The sequence below is a fragment of the Alexandromys fortis genome, unplaced genomic scaffold (genome assembly GCF_014885135.2).
Source record: "Alexandromys fortis isolate MF-2015 unplaced genomic scaffold, M_Fortis_MF-2015_v1.1 scaffold_53, whole genome shotgun sequence".
NCBI classification, from domain to species: Eukaryota; Metazoa; Chordata; class Mammalia; order Rodentia; family Cricetidae; genus Alexandromys; species Alexandromys fortis.
This window is the reverse complement of record NW_026067939.1, coordinates 5,982,419-6,000,430: the sequence shown is the minus strand read 5'-3', so window position 1 is coordinate 6,000,430 and position 18,012 is coordinate 5,982,419. Positions and strand designations below refer to the sequence as shown.

The window sequence follows — 18,012 nt, the reverse complement described above, 5'->3', positions numbered from 1 at the left end:
TTACAGATAGTTGTGAGCCACCATGTGGCTGCTGGGAATTGAACTCAGGACCTTTGGAAGAGCAGGCAATGCTCTTAACCTCTGAGCCATCTCTCCAGCCCAATGAATATTTTTCTTAATATAACATTGTTTCCAGGCGTGTGGTCTTGATTTTTAATGACTTGGGTTATTATTTGATTTTGAAAATTTTACTGTATTATGTACCTGCTGAGTGTGTTAACTGAGTCTGCTTTTTGTCTGTTACTGTGCTATAGCCATTTGTAGGGAAATGTACGTTATTAAATTATTTTTCTGGCAAAATCTCCAAGATGAGATTATTGAATTCTACATGTGCCTTTTTAAATATTTTCAGTTTGTATTTGTTTAATGAAATTGCATTAGACTTTCATTTACTCTGATTTTGAATAGTGATATTGTCATATCCCCCAACCTAGAGAATTCATAGAAAATAATTTTTATTTCTTCAGAATAGATTGATTGTGGTTTAAGACTTACCAGTAAATAAAAATTATACGTATATAAACATACCAGAGAAACTTGGAAATAAACAACTGAAAATCATTTTAGAAAATGTCTTTTCAAATTTACCATGTATTCTTTTTTTTTTTTAAGGGAGATTTTGGCACCCAGAAAGAAGCTGCTTGGGCCATAAGTAACTTAACAATTAGTGGGAGGAAGGACCAAGTAAGTTGAACTTTTATTTCTCAAAACCAGTAAAAATGACAATATGGGTAATTATATCTTTATATTTAAGTGAGTAGAATACTATATTTTGTAGATTGGATTTGGTTTTAGGCTGTGTGTGAGCTATGTGTGCATGTATTCATGCACATCACACATGCCAGAGATTGAGCCCATGTGCTCAGCCTGTATTCTGCCACTGAGATGGATACAGCTCTGCGATTTTGTTTCTTAATATATACATAAAAGTATCTTCTTAACTTCCTTTACTCATTTTTCTTAGGAAAGACACGGTTTTTTGTGGTTACAGTGCTAGACATTGAGCCTAGACCTTTATGAATACAGGCAAAGTGTTACCCACTAAATCAAATTTCTAGACTCCATGCAAGAATTTTCTAATCTGGAATAAGATCAAGATTTAAGACTAAGATTAAGAGGCAAAGGATCTTGGGTAAAAGTAGCTTTATAGTAAAGAATATTGTATAATATGGAGTTGAGTTTTTCCTGTTTCACTCTAGTCATCCCCTGCGTGCGCACACACACACAAATTTTCAGGAAAATAAACTTGCCACATTAAAAAGAAGTTAGTTCGCCTTTAATCCTAGCACTTGGGAGGCAGAGGCAGGCGGATCTCTGTGAGCTCGAGACCAGCCTGGTCTACAAGAGCTAGTTCCAGGACAGGCTCCAAAAACCACAGAGAAACCCTGTCTCGAAAACCAAAAAAAAAAAAAAAAAAAAAAAAAAGAATTTTCTAATCTGGAATAAGATCAACTCCTACAATGAGGGAACTTTTTTAAAAACAGTATTGAGAGATAACAGGCTTTTAAAATTAATATGACAGAAAGAAATCACATTAGAGATTCTCCTTAATAATGAATAACTGCAAACAAATTCACTAACAACAAAACAAAGGAGAAGTTAAACTCAGTCACGTAATTGGGACTGGGAAGCAGGGTGAAGAATGCTAGGGGCAGAGGTATTAAAGTCAGTGGCGGAGCTTAGCAGTGCGCGCATATGCGGAGCAACACTGACACTAACCATCTCCGCTCATCCAAAAAATAATAATGAAGATAAACAAAGAGCCAAGTGGCAGCTGATAACAATTTATTTAACTTTATTTTATGTGGATTGGTGTGAAGGTATCAGATAGTTGTTAGCTGTCGTGTGGGTGCTGGGAATTGAACCTGGGTCCTCTGGAGGAACAGCCAGTGCTCTTAACCACTAAGCCATCTCTCCAGCCCCCTGATAATGCTTTTTTTTTTTTAAAAAAAAAAACTGAATTTAAATGCAAACATGGGACTGCGGAGATAGCTTTGTGGGTAAGAACACTTGCTACACAGCATGAGGACCTGATTTCAGTCCCCCAGTACCCATGTAAAAAGCCAGGTATTGCTGCTTACACTGTTATTCCAGCACTGTGGACAGGGGAGGCAGGAGGATCTTCCAGCTTGGGTGAGAAATGTTGAGCTCCAAGTTTACTGCGGACCCTGTCCCAAGGGATGGAAGAGTAGGGCGAGAAGCTAGCACACCTGGTGTTTTCCTCTGTTGCCTTGAAAAATAGCCTCTTAATCTTGCTTGAGAATGCTAAAACAGCACAGCGTGGGGCCAGTAGATACTGTGACTAGAGTAATCATAGTATGTAAAAAAATATCAGTCATCCTCTTGGCTGATTCAATAATGTAATTCTTAACTTCCTTTACTCATTTTTCTTAGGAAAGACACGGTTTTTTGTGNTGATGGGCTAAGTAATATATTAAAAATGGCTGAAGATGAGGCGGAAACCATAGCCAATCTCATAGAGGAGTGTGGTGGTACGTTTATTATGAAGTGTTATATACACATTAGTGGTTTTTTTTTTTTTTTTTTGTAACTACGTTTATTTTCTGAGTAATATAGCTCTTCTGTATTTTTCTGTCATAGATAATGGAGTAACAATAAAGTATACCATACTCTATACATACATTCAGCCCTGTTTAACCCTCTGTATATTCTTAGGTAACTGGATTGTTGCCATGTAGTGAAGGCACCCTGCTAAGGTAGTAGGAAGACAGTGGTAAACAAAACAGCCCCTCAGGCATGTAGTTTAGTCTTAAATAGAAATATGAACTGATTTAATGTGCTAATTACCCTAATAGAAATGTCCAACAAAATGGGACAAGTAACTGCCCTTCGTTGCAGCAGTCCTCGAATGACTTCTGTAAAGCAGATGAGTGAGTCCTGCCTAAGATCTAATGAGCATTCTAAGGGTCAGTTTTCCTTCCCCTGAGATACTCTGCTTGACCAGATTGTTTTCAGTGAGTGTCATAGAATAATTGTATTTATTGCCAGGATCTTCAGGTTTTTTTCATATGTATTAACTCAGAAAAGGCTGGGCAGATGCTAGAAAGGGGAGAATGTGCTTATCTATGTTTAATAATCAGAAATAATTTTGCATTATTTTTGTGAACACTGGAGCTATAATTTACTTATTTGCTACATTATTAATTTACATATTTGCATGCTGTTGCTCAGATTGTTAGTCTTTTTAAAGTAAATGTATTCTTTATGAAATCTTAGTTAGGATTCATCAGTACAGTAGGTGCCAAAGACATAACCCAGCAATTTTAGAGTATGAAGATTGTATTATGTGTTTCAAAGTTATTGTAACTTCTACACATTAATTACCATTGTTCACTTCATAAATTTCTTGCAGGACTGGAGAAAATTGAACAACTTCAGAATCATGAAAATGAAGACATCTACAAATTGGCCTATGAGATCATTGACCAGTTCTTCTCTTCAGACGATGTACTTATACATAATATGTTTATAGTTTCCTGTGCTAAAAGCAAGTGTGGATGACAGAGTACAGAAAACTAGGATGTATACATGTGTATAATTTTATGCAATACAGCTAACATAGATGTGATAGTAATGTTACTTTTTTGAAAACAAATTTTGGTATTTTTTTAAATTCTTTTAAGATATTAACTCAATAACAAAAAGATAAGAAATTTTGTTATACTAGATAAGCTCATTTCTAGTGCTCATACTATTGTTGCTGTTTTGTTGTTGTTTTTCTTTTTGGTTTCTCTGTAGCCCTGGTTGTCCTAGAACTTGTTCTGTAGTGTAGACTAGACTGGCCTTGAATTTACAAAGATCAGCTTACCTCTGCCTCTCGTGGTCTGGGATTAAGTGCGCATGCCACTACTGCCCAGCTAAGTTCTCACACTTTTAAATTGGCAATAATAACACTGTCTGTAAACAAAATAAAAAACAGTTGCACTAAGTGTGATGGTGCTCAACTATAACCCACTGTTTACAAAGCTAATGCAGAAGACCAGGAGTTGGAGACTGTCTTTGGCTTCGTAGTGAATTCAAGGTCTTCCAGGGCTACGAGAGACCGGTCTCAAAAAAAAAAAAAAAAAAAAAAAGTCAAAAAATAAGCAAGCAGCCGGGTGGTGGTGGTGCATGCCTTTAGTCCCAGCACTCAAGAGGCAGATGCAGGCGGATCTCTGAGTGTGATACCTGCCTGGTCTATAAGAGCTAGTTCCAGTACAGACCCTAAAGCTATAGAGAAACCTTGTTTTGGGGGAAAAGTAAGAAATTTAAAAAACAAAAAAACAAGCAAGCAAAACTACTAATAGTAGTATAACCTGCAAAAAACCCTTTGTGACTTAAATTAATTAGTCCATATTTTCAAATGTCATTTTTTTATTGCTGGTTAAAAGCAAATCAGGTAGAGACAAGATGAGCATAATATATCCTCAAAATATAAGGTATTATGCAATATATGGAACAGTACACAAAAATATATTTAGAGTTTCACTAAATAGTAGTTAAAATTAAAGAGTTGTTTGTTTGTTTGGGTTTTGTTAGAAAATGTTTTGCTATATGTGCCTGGCTGTCCTTGAACTGTATGCAGTCTCCCTACTTAGCTTTCCGAGTGCTCAGGCTGTAAGACATGTTACCACTACACTGTATGTGAATTTTTTCCCCAACTTTTCAAGAAATAAATTTTGGGGCTGGAGAGATGGCTCAGGGGGTTAAGAGCAGTAGCTCCTCGTGCAGAGGACCCAGGTTCAACTCCCAGCTCCCACTTAGTGACTCAACCATCTGTAACTCCAGTTCCAGGGCACTGGCACCTGGTTCTGGACTCCATGCTAAGCACACATGTGGATCACAAACATACATTCAGGCTAAATACCCATGCATATAACATAAAGTAGGGTGTTTTAGTTTAGTTTTGTTTTTTTTTTTTTTAAACAAGAACTAAGTTTCATACCACATTTTACATTACCAAAAAGAGTAACGTATTAGAGAAAGAAAACCATAAGCCTCTAGAAATGTCCTCACTAGGACGAGCAAATTGGCTCATAGGGGAAAGACTGACAGTCTGAATTCAGTCCCTGAATCAGCCTACATGACAGAAAGAAAGCACTAACTCTCCCAGTTGTACTCTGACCTCCACGTGTGTACCATTTGGCAAATAACCCCCTCCACACACACACACACACATAGACACAATGAACAAGTGAATAAATAAATACACACAAGTATAGGAAGATAGGCTGGAGAGTTCACTCAGCAGTTAAGAGTACTTACTCTTAGAGCGGACCCAGCACCCACATGATAATCTAAACAAATAGAAAAATAGAAAGAGAAATGCCCACACTAAATCCTATTTAAATATGAAGTTAAATACATCAGAAAAAAAAATCCAGACAAAGCATATTCCTTAAGGATAAATAGCTGTAATCATGTTTTTGGGGTTTTTGTTGTTGTTGTTGTTGTTTTGTAGGCAGATTCTCTTTGTGTGGACTAGGCTGGCCTCAGACTCTCAGATCCACCTACCTCTGCCTTCCAAGTGCTGGGATTAAAGGCGTGCACTGCCACCCAGCTAATTGTGTCTTAAATTGAAAGTTTGGAAGTCTCAGTTTGTAATTAGGAATAACATAGCCATAGCTTGTACATTCCAAAACTATAATTAGAACATTTACTTTCTGCTAATGTCGTTTGTTTGTTTGAGGTTTTTGGTTCTGTTTTTTTTGTTTTGTTTTGTTTTGTTTTTGTTTTTTGTTTTTCGAGGCAGGGTTTCTCTGTGGCTTTGGAGCCTGTCCTGGAACTAGCTATGTAGACCAGGCTGGTCTCAAACTCACAGAGATCCGCCTGCCTCTGCCTCCCAGTGCTGGGATTAAAGGCGTGCGCCACCACCGCCGCCCGGCTGGTTCTGGTTTTTGAGCCAAGAGTCTTTCTTACTTTGTGGCACTGGTTGTCCTAGAACTCACTATGTAGATGAAGCAGAAAGTGTACAGTAATCCTTCTGCCTTCCCTTCCAAGTGCTAAGGTCACAGACTGTGCCACCATGCCTGAAACTTCATTTTTTTAATTTAATGCCAGTACCTTTGCTTTCCTAAGTACGAGAGAAATTACATTAAGTACCACCATTTACTTTTTCAGTTTGGAATCTGAGGTCATTTCTAGTTTACTATTCTGTAATGTTTCTATCGTGTATATTCTTATTTTCTTCAGTTTTTATATACCTTAAAGCTAATCATCACATTAATTTTTTTTTGTCTTTTCTTTCAGATTGATGAAGATCCTAGCCTTGTTCCAGAGGCAGTTCAAGGTGGAACATTTGGTTTCAATTCATCTGCCAATGTACCAACTGAGGGGTTCCAGTTTTAGAAAGATGTTGTGGAAGCTAGGTACAATGCAGCACTGAGACATATATATATATATACACATATATATAAAAAGGTTTGATCCATCAAGCTTGGCTCATGGGATCTGCTGCTGCATTAAATCGGGAGAGAAAATGTGAAGATTTCATTTGGAATCGCAGAATATGCCCAAATGAGGTCAGGGTGGCGAGTGGGTGCGAGTGAGAATGAGTGGCAATGTAAGGAAAAGTTGACATGAATGCTTATTTAGGTTGAAAGTAAAGGGGCTACAGGTCACAGGTATTGGTGCCTGAGAAGGAGCATTGACTCCCTCTGTCAATGGAGGGAAGTGAAGTGCTGTCGTCATCAAGCCTTGTAAGCATGAAAGCGATGCCCATGGAAGTCAAGGGAAATGAGCCCAGGCTTGCTGAGAAGCAGTGTGAGTGGACAGTGGTGAGTGAGTGTCTGGCTCCGTGGTAGAGAGCCAGGTTCATCTTTCCAATCTAGGGCTCTTCACGCATGCCGTCCTGGAGTGACTGTGTCGAGAGTGTGGTTGTGGTGCTGTATGTGGACGCATGCAAGCTTGATTCGCCTTCAGGGGGCTGATAACAAACCTAGTAGATCATCAAAGTGAGATCACAAGTGTTAATGTACACTGGACATGAAAACAAAGACCGGTTTAGCAGCAGACATTGGTTTACTCTGCAGCCTGTGTTTTCTATTCTCCCTCTACCCTCCCCCCCCCTTTTATTTTAATTTAGTTTTTATTTACCTAGTATGGCTTTTTTAGTTGCTTCTCAAGTCAGAAAACTTCAGGAAGGTTTCCGTGTGCATTTGCACCAGATGAGTGTTTGATGTTATGAAAAGCTTTCCATATCATCAAAACTAATTTGTGTAGATTTTTGCATGAAAAAAAATCATAAATTTCCCTCACAGTAGACTGTGTTGCAGTACACAAGTTGCCATAATAGTATAAAATGTGCTTTAAAAGCCATTCTTTTCATTTTCAGAGATAACATAAAGATCTTTGCATGAGGTAAATCTACAGCATAGTTCATTTTTAGATTTTGTTGAGTCCTGTAAAGAAGAGAAGTTTCAGTTGTGATAGAATACCGTGCTGTGTTGAAATGTTAACTTGTTTTCAGACTTTGTTTTCTATGAAAATGATATGGAAGCTTCTGAAATGGAATTTGGTGCATATGTACTGCTGAATAAAGACCGATGAAGGGGTTTGAGTAGATGTACAAATCAAGTAATGGTTTGAACACCTTCAATAATATGCCTAATCTGTTGAATTGTTTTAGAATCTTTTTATCTTAGATGTAGGCAGCCATGAACAATCTATTTTGAGCCACTTTAGGGAGAAAACTTTGTATTTTTAAAACTTGCATAAAAGTTATGCAAGTGGTTTTTATAGATTGGAATAATGCCTCAGTTGTGAGGTTACGCACACTAAATTAAATATGTCATAAATTAATTTGTACAAAAGGAACTCTTTATAAGGTGGCTCATTGTAGGAACTCCTGTGCCTTCCCCTTTGAGCACAAGTGTTGCATGAACAACAGTTTGCTATAAAAAACATACCAGGTTAGCCACCATTAGCATCTATATCTACTTTGTGTTTAAAAATCAACTGGTAATTCTGAAACACTGTAGAATGGATAAAAATTATTTTGTGATCATAACTCTTTGTTGAACTAGAGTATTTTTGCAGCATTCCTTGTCATCAAAAACATGGTTAAAGTTTAAAACTAGAAGCAGCAGGAAACTAGCTTGTAAAATTTATCCAAGTAGAATACAGGCTAGGCTGTCTTGGGGAAATAAACATTAAAACTTAAAGCAATGTTTTACATGGGGTGTGTGTGTGATGTGTGGATTTCTTTTTCTATCTAATATTAAGTTAGAACATACCTCTGTGGCTTCTGTTAGCTTCTTGTCTGCCTTAAGCCTTTTTCTAGAACCAGCATAAGACGTCATAAAAGCTGTAACTTGGTTCTGGGCATGTTAGCATTGCCGTCCACAGGATTTGTGCGGTTGACACCATCTACACTTGCACCTTCTCCCAGTTGACACCAAGGTTTTGACCTTCCTTCACTTTCCCAAGTCAGTAGGATTAAGAAACAGCTTGAGCTATATTTTAAATACTGTCGTAGCCAACATGTAGCTCCAAATGATAGATTGCATACAAGGCCTATTTATTGCAGAAAGTGTGGATTCTGGGAAGGTGAGCATATACTCCCTTATATGATTACTATTTTTTAATTAAACAGTAATCAGTGAGCTTGTAATAGGTACCTGTATATAAAGAATTCTGGCAGGTAGCTTAGCATGGTGTCATATGCCTGTGATCCTAGCTCTCAGAAAGCTGAGGCAGGAGAGTCACCTCGTTCAAATACAGCCTTGGTTATATTGTCATGAGACCCTGCTTCAGGAATTAAAAAAAAAAATGTGTGGGAACAATATTCATATCTCTAAGGGCTACCTGAATGTCTAAATACTTGTTTCTAACTATGATCACTATGGGACATTGATTTTTTTTTCTATAATTCTAAGGTGTGCTTTTCTATATCTAAAATGTGTCCCAAATAACAACTTTTTTTAAATTCTTCAGTGACCTAGGAAACGGAATTTTAACAAAAACCATTATATCTGATAAGGGGGAAATAGGGTAATAAGTCTAATAAGCTAACTGTTATTATTTTTCATGTTCTTAAACTGCCATGTTTAACACCAAGCCCTTCTCAAGTGCTACAAAAATAAAAATACTGTGTTAAGATGTGTGAGTAGACCTTGTCTAGAATACACTGTTCATCATAGCGGACCATGGTGGTGCATGCCGCTAATCCCGGCAGAGGCAGGTGGAGGACCTCTAGAGGCCAGCCTGGTGTAAAGAATGAGTGCAAGATAGTCAGGACTGCACAGAGAAATCCTGCCTCAATTTCATTTATGTTTCATTTTGTAATTTTGAAAGGCATCAGTAGCCATGTGGTATGGTGGAACTGGTATTTTCCACATTGTGCTTGGCCAAATCTAAAGCATTTCTATATTTGGAACTATCTACACATCATTAAAATGTACCTGGGAGGGTCTAGTTAGGTTTACCTTGACTATACTTCATAGGATGAACGTGCGTTTGTTGTAACATCAGTATAACTTACAGAACACTCTTTTCCAACAAAAAGTTAGAAATAAATGAAGTTTTGTCTTTTAAGACTAATAACTAATTACCTCACGTTTGTTGCCCTAGAACATGACATGTGTTTGCTGTTTCACAGTTTCTGTGAGTCAGGAATCTAGTTAAAGTTTGGCTAGATCCTCTACTCAGGGCCTTACAAGGCTACCGTTTTATCTGAAGTGGGGGCTCTTGCTCTCTGCGCTTGTGCAACACAATCCTTTCCTGGCCACTTGTTTCTTCAAGACTACCAGGAAACTTTGGGATCTCAGGGGAGGCCGGTGCCCTCTTTTAAAGGGCTGGCTTGATGAGGTTAGGTCCCTCATACCCCAGGGTAAGTTCCCTTTGATTAAACTTCAAGCTAAATAGGTACACTTATTACAGTTGCAAAATTCTTTCCCATTTGGTGCATTCTGGTCCATTCCAGAAGGATTCATCTGTTAGATTGGCAGGTCCTGTCCTCTGTGTGTACGTATGCCAGATAGTGTTGGGGGCCGTTGTACTTTCTACACGTCATGAAACTACCAAATACCAGAATGGGGATAATTTAAAAATGATTACTCCCACACAGTATAAGCTAAGATTCTCATTAAGATTACCTGTAAGAACCCATCAAAACTTCTAGTTTAGTTTACCCTCAAAGTACATATACATGCAGTTTACATGTAGTAGTGTTGGAATTAGTAAGAGTTCCTAAATTACAGAATAAATTGATCTGTCCTAACCCTCTTAGACTTAGAGTTATGAAAAGAGGATTAGTCCAAAGTTACATGTTAAGGACTGAGTTAAGGCCTAGACTTTTACTTCCACTGTCATGTAATGTTTTCAGTTATTATTTAAATTTGTAAACCACTGCAAGAAAAAAGTTTATGCAAATAAGCACATCTTTAATCAAACTTTTTAATGTGTAAAATTTATTTTTAAATTTTTGCTATATTAGAATCCTAAATATCTGCGTACTCTTACACCCTTTTTACTTGGTTTCTTATTGGCAAGATTTATTAAATGTCACCCAATAATTTAATATTAGAAAATCCAGGTAGCTATTCAGTATTATCCAAATACTTTACTAGCAAATCGATGCCTAAAAATTTGAACACTTTGATGTTAAGCTTCTTAAATAACCCATTACTAAAACATGTTCTTTTTAGGCTTGAGGATACAGTTCAGTTTTATGACACTTGCCTGGAATGTGAAGAGCCTTGGATATTATCCTAGCACTGCAAATATATGTACGAGAGAAAGACTGTGTGTGTGTGTGTGTTTACACGAGTAGTCGTGTGCTTTTTTTTAAAATACATAGGTAAATGTTGCACAGGTGTCTAAATCACAGTGCACATTGGAGGCAATAATGCAACCCTTTTTAAAAACGAGTTCTTCCTGTGTTGCTGAGACAAGTCTCTGTCTCCTTTCTCTGCTCATAACCCTCTTCATGCCTCAGCCTTCATGGAAGCTGAGCTTACAGGCACATGCACTGCGTTTTCCTGTGTAGTGCACACTAACTCTGTAAAGAATGCTGTAGCTGTGCTGTGATGCCGCAACCCTTTAATCCCAGCACTTGAGAGGCAGGGGAAGGTGGATCTCCGTGAGTTCGAGGCCAGCCTGGTCTACACAGTGAGTTCCAGGATAGGTTTCAAAGCTACAGAGAAACCCTGTCTCGAAAAACCAAAAAAAGGGGGGTGGGGGGAAGAATGCTGTAAAGCCAAGCACTGTGATCAGAAGTAGTTGTCTACTGAACTTTTTATTATTATTATTAAATATTGCAATAGTCATGGAAAAAATAGAATTAACAGGTTTTCCCCTGGAGACTTAACCTAGAAATTTCATTAAACTTGAATAGTTATAAAAAATAACAGGGCCTTTGAAATAACAGAAATTTTGCTCCCGATGTCTGTATCAAGTTGCCTTTTTTTTTTCCTGGCATAATAGCTTCTGCTTTGCGAGGCCAGCTGAGTATACAGGAGAGTGCCTCCCACCATGGGGCTGCAGCGGTCCCTTGTTGCTGATTCTCTCTGCTCTGTTTCTTGCCTTTTCTCCACAGCTTTCATCTCCCTTATATCTGAAACTATCCTGCCCACCCCAAGTTACTTAGCTTTTTCAAACTCTTGGTTCTTCTGCTTGTAATTTTTGTGAAGCAGTTTTGGCCTGGTAGTGTGGCTCACAGGGTAAAGGTACTTAACTCCAAGCCTGATGACCTGAGTTGGGCCTCTGACCTCCATGTATGTCCACACACTCCAAAAAACCTTAAAGCCTGTGTCTTTATTGCCTAACTGTGTTTGACTTCTGGATAGCTGTTAGTCTGGTTTTTATTTTCTCTTAATAATTGAATACGTCGGGCTGAGTAAGTTTTAAAGACATTCACCTTGGATCCAAGGGGCTGCATCTAGTGTTTGCTGTCCTCTGGCAATCACATGACAAGAAGTAGGGTGCTTATATGAATATATATGTCCTTTTGCTGGGTATCTTCTTGGCCCACAAACACGTCATCTTGGAGGCTCTAATGACCTTGTCTAATCTTACCACGTACCAAATGCCCCACGGATAAATACCACTGGATTAAGTTGTCGCCTCTGAATGGGAAAAAGACTTAGTAGGACACAAACATCTGTAGCTAATGAACTCTTTGACTATAGTTGCTAATTTTACCCAAAGATTGCTCCAATCTGCTTTTGCTCCTAATTTGAAAAAGCTGTTAATAATATCTAATAATCTCCATGATTTTATCTTGGAATCAGCCCGTAGTGATTTGCCTTCCAGATAGTTTCCTCAGTGCCTCTCCATCCTGCTGAGCCCTTTCTCATTAGTATACAGCTGCCATTTTAGTGTGTGTTTGCTTGGGTGTATGTGTGTTGAGCATGCTGAGCTACATCCCAAGCCTGCCTTTTTACTGTTTGGGGATACAGTAACACTATTTAACTCTCCAACTTGGCTACAAAGAGTCTTTTTCCAAAGAATAATGGGAAGTTTCCATAATTTAACTCACAGTCAGTGGGGATGTACTGGCTGTACTAGATATCATCTCTTACAGTGTTAAGGGTTTTGCCTCTGTTCAGTTCCACATGAAACATAGCCATCAGGTTATTCTGAATAGCTTCTACCTCTAGCTGTTTCCCTTTTGATTTGCCAATGTACTTCCTTCATAAACGGATGAAGTCTTCAACAAATCCAGTAACTTCCAGTATTGGAGCTACGCCACCCATGTAACTCTGCCACATGTGTATTTTCATAACTGGCCTACTGGTCTTGGACATGGTGGCATCTCTAGCCATCCTAAACATTTAACCTGAAGCATTATATATGTAATAGAGCTGACGCAGAAAAGCTTTTGTATTCTCCTTTGAACCAGTTTAGGATTGTCATCTACATGGTAGCTTTGTTGTCATCCAGCTCCACTGGTTGGAGGTGCTAAGAGTCCTGCAAACTGTCTCCCCGTTACCACTACCCCTGTAGTCCTTGTGCCCCAGGTACAGGAAGGAAGGGAGAACTTACCTCGTTTGTATCCTGGGTTTTTTAACTTCACTCTTGTCCCTTGCCTATTTTAAATCTGTCCTTCAGGAAGTCAGGAATACAGCCAAGGCTATCTACCATCCTTGCCATCCTGCATTAACTCATTTTGCAATATGTGTTTTCTGTTGATGGTGAATTTTCAGTCTGTAGTGTCTGTTCACTCATTGCTTTCACACCTGCGTTTCTCGTCTCTCCAGCTAGATTGTAAGCTCCTTAAGGGCAAGGTCAGCATATCAGCAAAGCTATGTAAACACCATGAACGTGCCGTGCCGGGAATTCTATGGGCACTCAATAAAAGTGTGTGATAATGATGCAACTTGTCACATGACTACCTAAAAGTCTTTTCAGCTTGGAATTTTTAAACTTTGCCTCACTACGTCTGCAGTCTAGGAAGGAAAAAGACATTATCCCTTAGTAAGTGACTGCTTGTTTGCTTTTCTTCATGTCCAGACTGGATGTCTGGTGTTCACAGGATATGGAAATGGATCCTTGTGTGTTTTACAAGTACCAGGTTCTATGCCATGAAACAGGCAACCTTGTGTGTTCTAAAACTAATGGCACAGTTCAGTTTTTTAAAGTGTCCTTTTAATTTTCCATTATAATACATTTGGCACAAAGAACCCAAATCATAAAGGAGAGTAGTTGGTATAGTATGGAACTGATTGATGGTGGAATGCTGATTGACCACATCACTACACAGTTATAAGTCTGCCTGGATGGCAGTGCACAGTAATCAAAAAGACTCTGCCTCTAGCCACTTAAATGCACTGCTCCTGCTTCAGGTCTGTGGCTTTCCACTCTTTTCTTAGATGAGGATTTGCTTTGTGACTAAGCATGATCCCAAATTGAGAACCTTCCTCCACCTCCCAAGTGCTAGGATTATAGGTGTGCTCTATTATAACCAGCCTCTGCCCTCTGCTTTCTGTAAAACAAAAAGAAATACATGATATAGTTGTACTTCAATGATAGAGCACTGCTTAATATGCACAAGGCCCTGGATTCAGGACCCTCTACCAAAAATAGGAACTGAGTCATGCAGAATTTCTTATATTTGAGTATACATGCCTTTAATCCAGCACTTTAGAGGCAGAGGCAAACAGATCTCTTGAGTTCCAGACCAATCTGGTCTACATGGTGAGTTCCAGGACAGACAAAGCTACATGAGACTCTGTCTCGGTTGGGGGTAGTGTTGATATTGCTGATAATAGAGTGTAGGCTATTGCCAGGAACATAAAACATTCTTTGATTTTTTTTTTCGGTCTTCATTAGGGTTGCAAAACAAACCAGGGCCTTCTACCTGCTAACAAGTGCTCTACCACTTATCCAAACCTCCATCCCTACACATCCTCTAATGAACTAATGTATGGAGAGGAGAGGTTGAATAGTTAGCCCAGACACGAAGTAGAAGAGTTACGAGGAAGCGGAGGACTCAGGAGTGAGCCTAAAAGCCGGCAGCAGGAGCAGTGGGATGGACCTAGGCTGAGGAATACATGATCCTTTGGGAGTTTTAAGTGAAGGGATGTCGATTTGGTCCTTTAAACCTGTCATCTTGGGTGTAGGGCACTATTGAGACAAGAACCCTAGAGAGGCAACTGAGAGCAGTTGGTCGTAAAGGTGCTCCCAAGTATGGCAGTATGAAGTTGTGAGGTGAAGTGGAACGACCTACAACATGGGGGCCGGGGAGGGTCAGCAAGTTTTGTCTCAAAGCTCCAAATCCAGTTTGTCCTGCTTTGACACTGTATCAACACTTGGTCCTTCATAAGCCAGCTCAGTGTTACGCTTTATCCTCGCTTTAACAGTACAGGACCATTTGGTCGCAGAACCAAGTAGCCCTGGGGATTATCTTGTGCTTTCAGGACATGCTTTCTCTACAGAGCAGTAAAAAAAAAAAAAAAAAAAAAAAAAAAAAAAAAAAAAAATTCTTGTGTGGATGTCACAGAGAAGTAATGAAGATATTTACAGACTTTGTCCAAGGACTAACTAACTTGATTTTCCAAGTTAAGGCAGAGAAAATTTTAAATGAAGCAGGAAATCAGTGAAATGGCAATATATACACTCAACTAGAAAACCAATTTAAAATGACCAACACCACATAGACTCCTCATAAAAGATGGGAGCAGAAAATACATATTTCGTGTATTGTAGCTGATGTTTCTCTTTTTTGTTTTGTTTTGGTTGGTTGGTTTTGTTTTGTTTTGTTTTCAAGAGAGGGTCTCTGTGGTAGCAGCCCTGGCTGTCCTGGAACTAGCTCTTGTAGACCAGGCTGACCTCAAACTCACTGAGATCTGCCTGCCTCTTCCTCATGAGTGCTGGGATTAGAGCCATGCAACGCCACCACCTCCCAGCGATGTCCAACACAAGAAATGTGTAAAAAAATGTTTAGACACTCCCGCCATTAAATCTGCTTGCTGCTGCTAAAGATGCCTGAAGGAATACTACATACCACTTGTTTTGAAAGTAGTATTGCAGTTTCTTAGGAAATTATATGTGCACTTCACTTTGCAATCATGCAACCCCACTCCTAGATAATATGCTCAAGAGTATTGAAAACATTCCACATAAAATACTTTGTGCCCAACCTTTGACACCCTCTTCTGGCACGCAGGCTTACATGCAGGCAGAACGCTGTATACATAGTAAATAAATATATATATATATATTTAAAGATTTATAATAAATCTTTAGCCAAAAAATAAAACAGTGCTCGAATCCTTGCAGTTGTGTACGTCAGTTGGTCTAACTGGAGGCAGTGCATTCAGGTGGCCCATCGACATGATGGACCAGCACGCTCCTGTAAGAAGAAAGGGATACACGTGAGTACATTTCAAGAAAGGTTATGCAGTGGAGGCAGCGGGTCCAAAGGCATCACACTGTGCTGATTGCATGCCACACTGTAATAGGATGATGTGGAAAGCCACTGAGCAGCGTTTCCATGCAGCAGAAAGGCAGAAGCAGATGACTGTAGGGGGCCTATAGGACCTCCAGGGAGAATGGATAAGTAAATTTCGATTGTTATGTTTTCTTGTAAAATTCACAGAACTACATCTGAAAAGTGAGAAGCTAATTGTACTGTTACTTTTTTGTTGTTTTTTGAGACAAGGCTTCACCTGATATCCCAAGCTGGCTTCAGACCTGCCCCATCATGTGCTGCAATGCCAGCATGATTTATACTTTTCTTATTAAAATGCAGCTGCTGGGAACTGAAGGGTAACTCGATGGTAGATCACTTGCCCTCGGATGGATATTGGGGGGGGAGGTGAACAGAAACGGGGTTTAAATTGAAAGTTAAACAGCTTTTTAGAGAAATGTAATAAATAGGTCAGTTTTACATAGATGTTTAAGAAGAAACAGGAATTGTGAAGACGGACTATTAAATCTTACTGGGTTTTGATTTTTTGAGACAGAGTCTCTACATTGGCTTGAAATGCATTATGTACACCACACTGGCCTCTAACCTGAAACCACCCGCCTCCTCCTGCCTCCCTGCTGCTGTGATAACAGGCTTGCATTACTACACAGCACGAAGTTTTTAAAGTTTGGCTCATGCCAGTGTTTGCCTCCATAGTTATTTTGCCACCACAAGGTGGCAGTAGTAAAGGCTTTATATAGAAACCTACTTTGCAAATTTATAATGTCCCGTGCTTGTATTTTGTTTTTGTTTTTTGAGACAGGGTTTCTCTGTGTCACAGTCCTGGCTGTCCTGGAACTAGCTCTTGTAGACCAAGCTGGCCTCTAACTCACAAAGATCCACCTGCGGCAATCGCCACCACCACCCAGTGTTGTTTGTATTTTCTAAGAACACAACTGAGGATTGAAAACGTGAAATATATTTTCATACATGATAGCATCTTGGGGGAGCCACATATTTTCTCTTTATTTCTTTGTATCTTTGTTCTCTGTGTTATTGCCTTTGTTTTCTTCCACTAAAGAACTCCAGACCCATGTGAGGAAAGAGAAATAGCTTGAAAGGTGGGTCATGAAATGTCTCCACCTTCCTTCCTCTCCTCCCACTCTCGTCGCCTACAAGGCTACATCCAAAACTTTAGATGATTTACCACCATCTCTCTGTAGTTGTTTGCGTCCTTGTTTTTGGTCTGAGTCTCATTGTGTATCCCTGGCTGGTCTGAAACTCACTCTGTAGCCCAGGCTGACCTCAAACACAAGAGAACACAAGAGATCCACCTGCCTCTGCCCCTGCCTCCTATGCTGGGGTTAAAGGTATGTACCACCATACCTGGTAGCTTTACTTTTCTTAGTTTGTTGTTTGGGGTTTTTGTTGTTGTTTTGTTTTTGTTTTGTTGTTTTGTTTTGTTTTGAGATAGGGTTTCTCTGTGTAGTTCCAGCTGTCTTGAAACTCACTCTGTAGATCAGACTGCCCCTCCCTCCCAAGTGCTGGGATTGAAGACACGTCACCACACCTGGCTTTTTTTTTTTTTTTTTTACTTTTTATGCTTCTGATTTTTTTTACCAACTTTGGATATTATGCTCTAACTGTAGCATGAACAACAAAAGGCATAAAGATTGAGCTCATTAATAGTTCTCTCCACTCCCTTGCTTACAATGTTTACTGAGGTATTCTTAAGAAGTCAGTGCATGGAAAAGAAGTTAAATAGGTTAAATTAAATTAAAATAATAACAGATTCTTTAAATATTTCCTTTTTAAGAAAAAAATAGATTTTTACAGAAGGGAAAGAACCACAGAAACAAAAACAGCAATGGTTATGTTATTTAGATCATATACAGGGAAGGGGTGTGTATGTGTGTGTGCTTACTTTCATGATAGCTTCCCTCAAACTGAAGAACAAGCAGGTGCATGGAAGAGGGTTCACTAGCATAGGCTTTCCTCTGCCCACAAAGTATACAACACCTTAATAGGTCAGCAACTGATGGCTCACTTTAATATGACCACCAGTTATTAGCAGGACTTTGAACTGCAAAACCCTCTTCCTCACAAGAACCTTAATTGGAGCAATCACTTTGGTGTGAGGCTTCCTTTAAAACCTGAACACA

The 18,012-nt window shown here is 39.1% G+C and overlaps 1 protein-coding gene across 1 annotated transcript in view; it reads left to right on the top strand.

The window, feature by feature from the left end:
* Kpna4 (karyopherin subunit alpha 4) overlaps positions 1-9,099 on the top strand; it is a 57,457-nt gene extending 48,358 nt beyond the window's left edge. The window contains exons 14-18 of the mRNA XM_050147513.1: positions 613-684; positions 1,200-1,210; positions 2,395-2,492; positions 3,374-3,468; positions 6,250-9,099. Of these exons, the coding sequence (XP_050003470.1) occupies positions 613-684; positions 1,200-1,210; positions 2,395-2,492; positions 3,374-3,468; positions 6,250-6,348 (375 nt within the window). The 3' untranslated portion in view covers positions 6,349-9,099. The remainder of the gene's footprint in view (positions 1-612; positions 685-1,199; positions 1,211-2,394; positions 2,493-3,373; positions 3,469-6,249) is intronic.
* Positions 9,100-18,012: the final 8,913 nt, after the last annotated feature.